This window comes from Lemur catta, chromosome 2, assembly GCF_020740605.2.
Source record: "Lemur catta isolate mLemCat1 chromosome 2, mLemCat1.pri, whole genome shotgun sequence".
NCBI lineage: Eukaryota > Metazoa > Chordata > Mammalia > Primates > Lemuridae > Lemur > Lemur catta.
In genome coordinates this window covers 136,316,431-136,328,459 of record NC_059129.1, presented here as the reverse complement: position 1 = coordinate 136,328,459, position 12,029 = coordinate 136,316,431, and the positions used below count along the sequence as shown (strand labels likewise).

The following is a 12,029-nucleotide window of genomic DNA, read 5'->3' as shown; positions in this document are numbered from 1 at the left end:
ACACGCCTTGCTGATCAGATCCTTCCAAACCACGCAGTGGCAACAGATCTGTGATCCCACGTGTATCCATTTGGGCAGCCACATTATAACTGTGAGTCACGTTAGGTCTCTTCTGAATTGTCCACATTTGGTAAATAGCTTACCCCCTCTAATTTGTCCTTAAGTTGTTGCAGGGTCATATAAGTCAACAGATAGTAGATGCCTACTGTGTGTGTGGCCCAGAGTTTCTGTAAGAATTATTAGATACATTCATTCTGTAAGAACGTAATGAGAGCTCTACTGTTTGCAAACAAGTTATGCGTGCTGCTCAGGAGATGTTGAAAAGGCAAAGATCACTTTGGGACAGCTGCTGATGACCAAAGGGCTCTGGACTTGGAGTCTGAAGATCTGAATTCACATTCTGTCTTTAGAACTTGCTGGTTCTGTACACTGCTTAGTCCACCTGCTCTTTAGGTAAGTTTCTTCATCAGTAAAAATGTAAGTAATATTGCTTTACAGAGTTGCTGTGAAGACTTGGATAATGATATTTGGCCAAATATCGTTATAAGAGCCTCCCAGGGAAGTCGCCGTATTCTTGGTAAACCTTTCCCGCTATTCAGCCCAGCAGTTTGGCTCCTGTGGTCCCTGCCTCTCCTGTCTGGCGAGGCTGTGGGCACTACCTTTGCAAAACCATAGGGCCCATTAAAGTGATATTTCCTAATGAAAGGGCTAGCCAGACAGAAGAGGAATTTTGGCTGAAAGTCCAGAGCAATATGTGCAGGTGGCTGGCAGCTTTTATGATTGTTTTCTCTTCTTTGGCTGCCTCACAGCCAGGGATGCTCCCGTCGTGGGAATAGGTGGGCCCCTGCTGCATGGGGCGTCCCCCTTCCCTTTGGTGTAGAGTGTTGAGTGGAACTTTTGTTTGGCAAAGCTGAAGTAAACTGATTGGCTGCCTGAAGAGCAGTGTACACACTGGCTGAACTTCACCAAGCACAAAAACATACTGTTTCCCAAAGACAGAAAATATGATTATTGTTCATGTGGAGAAATTGAGGGATGCAAGTTGCAGAAAGGTAAGGGCCATCAGTGGCCATTTGTGTCTGGCCCACCATAGAGCACAGGGTCTGCTCCCGCACCCGCAGGCTGGGGGGGAGTGAGCTGGGAATCAGGTGTGTTACTTAGGGGCCACCACAGTAGGGACCTGGTAGGAACCAGGGTGTGCTCACGGGACAGACTGGAGAGGAACTAATGTCTGATACCTTACCCAGGGGCTACTGATGCTGCCTGTGGCCTCGTTATGGGCTTGGTGTCCCTTTTCTGCATGATGTGGCACCTTGCGGCCAGTACAAACCTTTGAGATGGCTCCTGGAGTTTCTATCACAGTCCCTTAAAATCCCACCTAAGCATACAGCTATTTGGATCTTAGAATGACTGGATCTTAGAAGTTCCTTGGATCTGGAGCTGGCGTAGGAGGAGGCAGATGTAGAGGTACATTTTGTCTGCATTGGTAAAACTGAACATGGGCTGCCACGAGGGTGTGTATATGTGTGTGTGTTTGGGTGTATGTGTGTGTGCAGATGTGCTTTTGCAGGGCCTCTGCCTATATAAATAAATTCAAATAGCTGAAAATCAGTGTGCAGCCCTATTTTGAAGGGCTAGTGGGAACAGTTGTTCTCCAGGCAGACATGGAACTTAAGACAACCATGGGACAAAGTCAGCAATGTACAAACAGGTCCTGGTGCTCTCTGGGGCATCTGGTCGAACCCACGGGCTGGTGAAGGGAGAGTGCCTTGGCTGGGGAGACCAACACAGGGTGCACGTGGGCTAGTGCTGGACTCTGGGTGCTCGGAGGAGAATCAGCTGGCGGGTGGCCCACAGCTGGTCTCCACTTGCCCGGGCCTGCGGGCTTGCTGAGGGTGCAGACCATATCTTAGACATTTTTAGTTCTGGAGGCCATAGAAGGGCAAGAGACGCTGTAGTTTAGTGACTCAAGGGAGCTTGCTGTTTGCCACCTGGTTATTATCATGGTAAAAAGGTCCGCTGGAAGCAGAGATTGACATTATTGGCTGAAAGAGGTTCTTTTGTTTGTTTGTTTGTTTGTTTTTGAGACAGAGTTTTGCTCCATCGCCTCATCTCATCATTGTCATCGTAGCTCACTGCAGCCTTGAACTCCTGGGCTCAAGTGATCCTCCACCTCAGCCTCCCAAGTAGCTGGGACTACAGGCACATGACACTACACCCAGCTATTTTTTTCTGTTTTTAGTAGAGATGGGGTCTTGCTCTTGCTCAGGTCTCAAACTCAAGTGATCCTCCAGCCTCGGCCTCCCAGAGTGCTAGGATTACAGGTGTGAGCCACCTCGCCCAGCCTTGAAAGAAGGTTTTTGTCTCCCTTAGATTTATGGATTTTGTGTGTCTGAGCCTTGATTGTCAGGGCTGACAGCTTATGTGGGAAAGCATGAAGGGAAAGTTGGGAAGAGGCCTGCCAATCTCTTTAGATGATGTATTGCAGTATTTTAGTGCTGCTGAAAATAAAGTAATTTTAGGCATCATAGTTTCTCTGTTTAAAAAAAAAGCTGTGGTTCTTAAAACCATCTGGCAATTTATCGTCAAAGTGGAGACAAGGCAGAAAAGAAATGCAATGACTAGAAAAGACAACAGTAAAAAGAGAAAAATAAATGAAAGAGAAAGAAAAAATGAGAAATTTCTAAACCGAGTAGAAAACGAATTGGAATCAGAAAGATAGTTTGAGCTTAAATTAAAAAGGAAAAAGCTTGAAATAATTTGGATAAAGCCGTTTCCCACTGCATAAATTTCCTGGACAAAGTAATAACCCCAGACTGCCACCCCGTACATCACTTTGCACTCGCTAATGGTCGTGTTGCATTTGCTTCCTCCTCTCCCGCTCTGCCTTGACAAGAGTATCTCCTGCTAATTGGCAAAATGAAAGGATTATTTCCTGTCCTTTGCTTTTATATATGAGCAAAGATGCATATTCTTTTCCGCTTTCCATGGCATTGCTGTGACAGAAGACGCTTGCTTACATGCAGTGCGTTTGCCAGCTGTGCGGACTTTTGCTGCCACATGTGTTCATTCCATGCTTATTGACGATCGAGACTTCTGCCTCAAGAATGACTGACATTTTGTTTCCTCTTTAGCTCTTTCTGTATAAGAATAATCCACATTGTTTGCCTGTGTTTGTGGACTTTCTATAAGTCCATGTGCTGCTCTGATAATGTCTTGTGAAATGCTACCATTCTACTTTTAAAGGATAAGGAAGTTATGAAGTAGTCTGTGGGTTTTAAAAATTTTAGTTCAGAATTGTTTTGTTTTCATTTAAGCCTTTGTGAAAAAGAAGAGTCAACCTAACCCATGTCTTCTTTCAAATGGAAAATCATCTCTAAATTATAATAAATTGTCTTCTCTTAAAAAATGTTTAAAACATTAGGCTTGGTGCTTATTTTGCCACATCATTTCAAATATTAAAATGTCTATTGGGGAATAACCAAGACAGTTACTTTTGGATCAATTGAACCTTTAAATCCCTTTAGTAAAATTTTTTCTTGGCTCTTAAAAAAATACCAATTATACTAGCCTCCTTTATCAATAGAGCATTTGTTGCATATTGATGTTCTTGGTTTATTTTCAGGTTTTTAAATGATATAGAACTAGAGTCCATATTTCTGCCTTAACTAACTTACCAAACAATTTCTAAAATTCCTAGAATACATTTGGTTTAAGAAACAAAATGAAATGATTCTTCATTTGTATGTATGAAGGAAAATCTCTTCTTTGAAATTAATTTTATTATTCATTTGATAAAGACACATGTTTTCTACTTTTTAGTTACAGAGTTTATCAAGAATGCATTTTATTTCATTTCTCAAACTTAAAAAATATTAGTGCTCATGTTGTGGTGTGTTAAGAAATTGTTCTTTAAAGATGTTAACTGTCTTGAATATGATAAAGATAACTATTCCCTTAAATTCTGGAGCAAGATACCAAAAATGTTGCTGGGAGAGCCTGCGAGGGAGTTTAATGAACCTTGAAGTGTGAAAGAGCTATTTTATTTGATGAAACCTGGTATCACACTTGCTCAAACCCTCTAGTTGTGTTCTAATTCCATTAGTAAGAATAGTTTTGTATAACAAAAGCAATTTCTAGGTAATTGCTCCAATTCTAGGTAATTGCTACCACTTATTGAGCATGTACTATGCCTAAGTGTTTCTCATAAGATATTTCATCTAATTTTCACAAAACCCTGTGAGTTTGTTGTTATTATTAACAGATAGGGCATCTGCTAGTCAGAGAAATTAAGTAATTTCCATAAATTTCCACATTTTTAATAAATGGCAGAGTTGGGCCTCAAATTTAAATCTGACTCTAATCCACATGCTTTAGTGCAATAGTTTTAAAACACATTGTTTGGGTTGTGTACCCATAAAATAATGTGGAACCCCTATACGCCCCCTTATGCTTTAAATTGCCACCTAAAGTTTTAATTGCATATGTATTTGAAAAAGAATTGGTTTCTGACATATTGCAAATATTTATGGTAACAAAGATTATATTTCTCTTTAAACATAACCTATGCAATATAAATACCACAGAGTTGATATATCTCATTATTTTTTCAAAGAAGTAATTATTAGGACTTACAAATTTTACATTGTTTTCTTTTCTCCTGGAACTCATATTTTCATTCCACTATCCCATGGATTTCTATCCTATTATGTTATATTTTTATATTTGAAACTCTCTTATTGATAATTCTATCATAGATTTAGGCCATTGCAATTAATTAAAAAAAACTTTTTGGTGATATAATTATCTAAGCCAAAAAAGATTTACTTTAGAGTGAGTTATTATTACAATTATTATTGGTACATAATTTAACAGGCAACATGAATATGTTGCACATTTTGACCAATAATGTTTAAATAAAAGAGATAAAATTTTTATTAAATATGCATTACTTAATGAGACAGATGACACTTCCCCCCTAATTATGTAACATACTCATAGATGAGTATTATTTATTGCTAGAATGAGGAAGAGTTCAGAACTAATTCTAATCCTATTATTGATTTTTATGTGTGTAAGCACTTAGAAATATTTTTCACATAAGTAAATAGGTGAGAATTGAGCACTTTTTGAATTCCTTTCAAATTTATGCCAAATATCACATGATAATCTATCACAACAATTACTTTTAAAGATCAACAGACAATTCAAATAGGATTTTTTTTTAAATTTTGTTGAAAGCAAAGAACTGGAAACCTCTTGATTTACAAAAGTGTTTTGTTTTCCTGTCAGTAGGCTCTCATACATTTAAAAATTTCTGGTAATACCAAAATTCTTTATCAAGGCATATCAAATAGCTATCCTTCAACTTTTTTACTTATGGACACTTTACTTAAACTGATATTCTCAGAAATGGTTGGGAATACCAAAAAACTGTTACTTTCAAAACACCTTTACCAGCATTGTTATTATTATTTTTTTTTTCACAAATTACATTTATTGTGTGCTTTATATATATTTTCATCAAAACCTTGGAGCTACCTATTTAGCTTATCAACATAAGGATACCATGTGCCTTGGTTAACCTGGTTAGCTGAACCAGTTCTCATTGTCCAAACAATAATCAAATGTATTTGCATGTGTCTCCATAACTACCATTTCACTTCCAAATTTTTCCTGGCCATGGCTATGTGCTTTGTATGGAAAAGGAGAAACAAGAGTTGAGCTTAGATTATTTTGATGGTCCTTCTGCCCCAAATTAACTTTGGATCATTTTGGTAAAATTTTAGATTTCATATATGTTGACTACTTCAAGGAGAGAAGTCCCCAAACTCCAAAATTATTAACTAAACACTCACAGATAACCTCCACAAAGGTGCCTCCTTCCTAGCTTTCTCCCATCACACCTCCACCCACCATGCCACTGACTGCATATTATATTTACCCATTTACTCTTTGACTGAAGGAAGTCTGACCTCAGCATGGTTTCATTTCCATATCCTGCAGATTGGGAAGGAGATTTCTCATGGGATGTTCATGACGGCAATATTCCACAAAACAAAAATTTGGAATTTATAGATGTTCTTTATGGAAATTCATCTATAGTTTATTGGTTTTATTGTTTGTATATTTAATTTACTCAACAAATATCTACTGAATCACCCTGTGTACAAAGACAGGGAATAAAGCAGTAAACAAGTGAACAAATCCAGACACAGCACCTGCCCCCAGATAGGTTATATTATAGTGAGGAGTTAGATATGAAAGAACCAACAACTGCAAAATTAATCATTCACTACAATGATGACAATGTCTATGGATAAGATAAGGTGATATGAGAGCATATGAAAGGGGATTGATTTCTCACAAGGATCAGGGAAGGTGTTCTTGACTAAGTGACGTTCTGTCAGAGGGTTAAAGAATTAGACAGTATAAGCCATCTTGGGTGAAGACTGTTGAGGAAAAGCATAGGCAAAGGTTCTGAGATTGGGGGAAATTGCATTTAAGGAATTTCAAAAAGCCAGTGAGACAGGGAGATGGAGAGAAAGAGACATGGGATGATCCAAGAAAGGGCTGGGGAGGAGGCAGAGTCCGGCTGGTATAAAATCTCCCTTATAGGAGATTTTCATGACTTTGATCTTTATCTCAAGACCAATGGCCATTATAGGGGATTTAAGGACAGAGATGAATAGTCAGATGTGCATTGGAAAAAACCTCACCATTCTGGGCCAGAGAGAAAGATAGGACATCAGCTAGGATGCTCTTGCAGTGCTCTGAGAGAGAGGTGCTGGTGCCCTGCACTAGGAGGGTAGCAATGGGTGCGGATGGAGTAGACACCCCTAAGGGATAGTTAGGATGTAAGGAGGTAGAATGTGCACAAAAGAAAGATTCTCCAAGATCCAAGGAAGGCCTAATGTTAGTGGCTAGAGTAGTGCAGTTTTAACAAATCTCAATGCTTAGAAGAAGAATTAGAGGTGAATGTTTTCTCTTTGCTTCCTATCATCTCCTGCCAATGCTGTGCTTGTTTTATTTCTAGAAATCTGGCTGAGTGAAAGGATTCAGAACTCTATTGAAATAAAGTCATCTGAGGGTGTGGTCTATTAGTTTAAAAATTATTTCAACAACTTTCACCTAATCTGTGCTGTAGTCTGTGCCCTTCACTGGGCTAGGCACCAGGCCATAAAGAAGACTGGGTCTCAGCCACTACATTTAATGTACTCGTTGTCCAACTGGGGAGGCAGAAATGCCCACAGAATCTGGTCACACTACCATGGCCACTGTGGAGTCATTTATGAGCAATGTCTTGCAGGAGAGCCAGGATAGTACTGGGATGGTTAAGAGAATAGGCTCCGCAGTCTGGGTTGGAATTCTGACACATTCACATGCTAACTTTCTCATCTAAGGTGACTAAAATTTCCTCTTCTAAGAAATGGGGCTAATTATAGTAAATTATTCATAAAGCGACTCTGACAATTATCTGGCATCATGCATGAAAATCATCAGTGGGCCTAGCACATAGCAACTGCTTAATAAATACAATAAATTCAGCTATTATATTATTACAGGGAAGGGGCTGATTAGCTATCTGGGTGGAGTCAGGAAAGGTTTCACAGTGATGCTTTATATATTATTTAAAAGGTATGCATAGTTGACCTTTAATAAATGCTTACTTAAGGAATGAGTATGTTTTATGGTAATAAAATAATTTATTGAAAATTTATTACATGTTAGACCCTTCTGTGAGCATTATAAAGATGTTTCTTCATTTAATTCTCATGCAACCCTAAGGAAGAAATACTATTATTATTCCCAGTTCACAGATGAGAGTTCTGAGGCCTCAGCACATCAGTTATTTGTCCCATGTTTTACACAATTAGTAAAGTGCCAAATTGGGATTTAAATCCAGTCTAGTCCAATCCAAAGCTGGTACTCTCCACATCTACACTGTATTTCCTTCTTTACTCAAAAGTGCTGCTGAATTCAAACTAGCTTTTGCTTATTATGTCTTCTCTTAATCAATGCATACTAAAAATACTTGCTATAAGAAGTCAATAAAATATTTATAGTATTTTATCCGAACATATTAATTTTACAAATAAATGCTTACTGTAGAAAATAAATATATAGGGTTATTCCAAGTTCCATAATTACTATACACATTTCTCTGGAAATATATTCAGACTTCCCCCCTGCCAGTGCATTGATATGTGAGTATGGATGTGTATAAATGTATCTTTTTATGACAAAAAATTAATGGGATCACTCTGTACAATTTTTTTTTTTTTTAAGAGAATAGGGTCTCACTCTGTCACACAGGCTGGAATGCGTTGGTGCAATCATAGCTCACTGCAGCCTCGAACTCCTGGGCTCAAGCAATCTTCCTGTCTCAGCCTCCCAAGTAGCTAGTGCTGCAGGTGCGTGCCACCATGCCCAGCTAATTCTTTTATTTTTTCGTAGAGACAGGGGTACTGCTATGTTGCCCTGGCTGGTCTTGAATTCCTGGCTCCAAGAGATCCTCCCAACTCGGCCTCCTAAAGTGCTGGGATTACAGGCATGAGCCACCGTGTCCAGCCACATTTTTTAACTTACTTTTAAATTAATAATACATTGTGAAACTCTTTTCATGCTTGGTAAGGTAGAGCTTAGCACAGTTAATGGCCCATAGTAAAGGCTCAGCGAATGTCAGCTGCCACTGTGACTGTCATCGTTATCATTGACAAATTGCCCTCCATCAAGTCTGTAATAATTTGACGTCCCAACAACATGTGAGAGTATTCTTTTCAGTACATCTCCACCTCCACCAAACTTGGCTTCTATTGCTTAATTTTTTTCCTTTTTGCAAATCTTGAAGATTAAAAATGGAATCATGAGGTTTTATTTTGCATTTATTTTATTACTAATGAGGTTATGCATTAGTTATTTGTATTTTTATCTGAATTTTCCTTCTTTCATTCTTCTATTACTTTGCAATTTATTTTCTTACTGACATGTAAGAATGCTCTCTATATTATGGTTCTTCTATATGAAATGTATATTTCAGATATTTTCACCAGCTTGTGATTTGATTTTTTATCAAGATTTTAGTGTTTTTAAAAACTATTAATAAATAAGTTAAAATTAAGTAATTAAATTTATCAATCTTTTTATTATGGTTTGTTCTTTTGCATTTTACAAATAAATGTCTTATTCATACCATTGTAATATAATTTTGGCATTTTTGACATTAAATAGGCGTATCCATTCTTCATAATTTGGGGACCACTGGTGTGAGAAATGGAGTCAATCTGGGCACACATCTGTGCTTGTGGTGTCACTGGGAAAAAGTTGAAAAGCTTTCTGCTTTAGGGAGAGTTTCAGTGGCTTCTGGATCTTTAACAAGTTCTTACTTGTCAAAATCTGAAAATATGAAGGTTTTTTTCCTTTTGTTTTCATTTGCTTTTCTTGAAACCACAGAGTGTCTTGTTTTTCAGGTAATCCACTACAAAGTGTGCTACATCAAAAGGGGCTCATCTCGGTATTAAAGCTGGGACTTCTGAGGTGGGGGGTTGGTTACATTTTTGAAATTGCCTCAAATGTTTCCACATCTTACATTGCATTGTTCATCATGAAGAGGAAAATATTTTCACTTCTCAAAAAATATATATAATTCAATATTAAATGTGTAAGAATACTGACAAATGTGCAGATGAAATTCTGGCTTATTTTATGAACTGAATTTTAAACCATTGGCTTATTAATTTCTGTAATAAAAAGCCATTTAATGAATTGCTTTCATTGTGAAATTCATCCGTCCTAACAGGAATACCTTCTCCCCCCACCCAAAGAGATCTGTGCTTTTATGAACACTTTAATCCCATATTTAACTGAAAATTTCTTCTTTTCCAGCTTTTGTTTCTACCAATCTGATGTCATACATGGCTACCGATGGCAACACTCTTGTAAGTACCCTTTGGAACACCTCAGGCTGTAGATGTTGTCAGCTTGATGAATGAGCAACATAATAGACAAGTTAAGTTTAGGTTTGGCTCACTATTTATTGTTCCCCATTTCATTGGCAACGATGGAATCAAATGACCTTGTTGTTAGGTTTCAAGGGTCTTATGGTCATCAAGCATTTAAGGCCTCTGGCTATTTACTTTTAAAGATAAAGAAACATAACCATGATTTTAATGCCCTGTACATAAATTATGTCTGTTTTAAGAAGATGCTATGATACTAATGTAGTCTCTCATACAACCTCTATAGCAAAAATTCTCTTAATTATGCTGAAATTGTGGATTTGAAAAAAATGTATGGCCATAAGTTTTGCCTAAGATAGGTAAGTAAATTGAGTGAGTATATTATCTCTATTAGATGAGGAAACTTATGAGGGGGAAAATTAGGAAGTTTATATCAGTAACATGATGTATCCAACAGAAGGGGCTGTGGAATCATGTGAGATTGTATGGTGTGCATCTTTTGGCAAATCTAATGACCTCACAGCGGATGCATAGGACAGCGTTTTTGGAGAGGAGCCAAAAGGAGAATCAGAAGTGGTTTTTTGGTAGAATATAGTGCACACTTCCTGCCAAATCGAGAATGTGGACAATGGTTTCCTGATGCAAATTAGAAGAGGGATGTCAAGGCAGGCTGTGGTAATAGTGAGGTAGAAAGTAAGTTAACCAGACAGCAGCGGCCTGGAGGTCAGCGGATAAATTCTCTGCTTGTCTTGCTAACAGTTTCATATCCCAGAAGTATAGAAGGCAGTGAAAGCACTTTAATTTTGGTATTTATAAGTAAGGAGGAAAAGTGTGTTAGTGATGAAAAATGGTGGAAATTTTGAGAGCCAGGACTGCAGGAATCAAAAATAAAAACACAAATTATAGTCAGTCATGTATGGTAGGAAATTTGCCATCTAAAACTTGGAGTAAAGCAAGGTGTGATCCCTTGGACATGAATGGTGGGTATTTTTTGATAATAAAAATGTGAATAATTACAATGAAGATAAATAAGAGGAACAACTAAGAGAATACACTTGACCCCTGAACAACATGAGTTTGAACTGCACTGGTCCATTTGTACACAGAATAAATGCACTGGAAAATGTTTTTGAGATTTGTGACTATTTGAAAAAACTCAGAGATTAACCACATACCCTCTAAAAAATTAAGAAAAAGTTTGGTATGTCGTGAATCCATAAAATACATGTAGATACTAATCTGTTTTATCATTTACTACCATAAAGTAGACACAAATATATTGTAAAAAGTTAAAATTTATCAAAGATTTTGCATACACAGACTGTACATGGTGACATTTGTAGTTGAGAGAAATGTAAACAAATGTAAAGATGCAGTGTTAAATCACAACTGCATAAAATTAACTATAGTAAATACTGTATTTCTGTAATACTTTTTTAGCCATCTCCTGTTGTCATTTCGATGAGCTCAGGTGTTGAGAGTATGCGAGTATCCATATCCTCTTAAAACGCCACATGACACCAATCATTTCCCACAGTCAGTGTCTCTCCATTAAATTGCATATTGGAGTAAAAAGTGATCTCTTTCTCACAGTTTTTGTGTATTTTTCACTGTGTTAATGCACTATTGTAAACCTTGAATAACACTATAGGATCCATGTGAAGTTCTGCTAAAAGTGCTGCCAACAAGCAGAGAAAAGTCATGATATGACAGGAAACAGTTGAATTGCTTGATACGTACTGTAGGCTGAAGTCTGAAGCTGTGGTTGTCCACCATTATAAGAGCAGTGAATCCAGCATAAGGCCCACTGAGAAAAAAGAAAAGGACATTCATGAAGTTGCTGCTGCAGCTATGTCAGCAGGTGCAAAAACCTTGCCCTTTTTGCAAAATACTTGCAGTTTTTAGTTGGGTGCAGGATTGCTATAAGAAAGGCATACCTGTAAACTTTAATGTGATTAAAAGGCAACAAATGAGTTCCCAGATGCCATTAAGAAATGCCTGATCAGGTTTTTAATGCAGACGAAGGTGCCCTATTCTGGAAAAGAAATGCCACAAAGGACACTTATTAGT

The 12,029-nt window shown here is 37.6% G+C and overlaps 1 protein-coding gene across 1 annotated transcript in view; it reads left to right on the top strand.

Moving 5' to 3' along the window:
- Nucleotides 1-430: 430 nt before the first annotated feature.
- IPCEF1 (interaction protein for cytohesin exchange factors 1) overlaps nucleotides 431-12,029 on the top strand; it is a 96,523-nt gene continuing 84,924 nt past the window's right edge. The window contains exons 1-2 of the mRNA XM_045544606.1: nucleotides 431-453; nucleotides 9,886-9,938. Of these exons, the coding sequence (XP_045400562.1) occupies nucleotides 9,906-9,938 (33 nt within the window). The 5' untranslated portion in view covers nucleotides 431-453; nucleotides 9,886-9,905. The remainder of the gene's footprint in view (nucleotides 454-9,885; nucleotides 9,939-12,029) is intronic.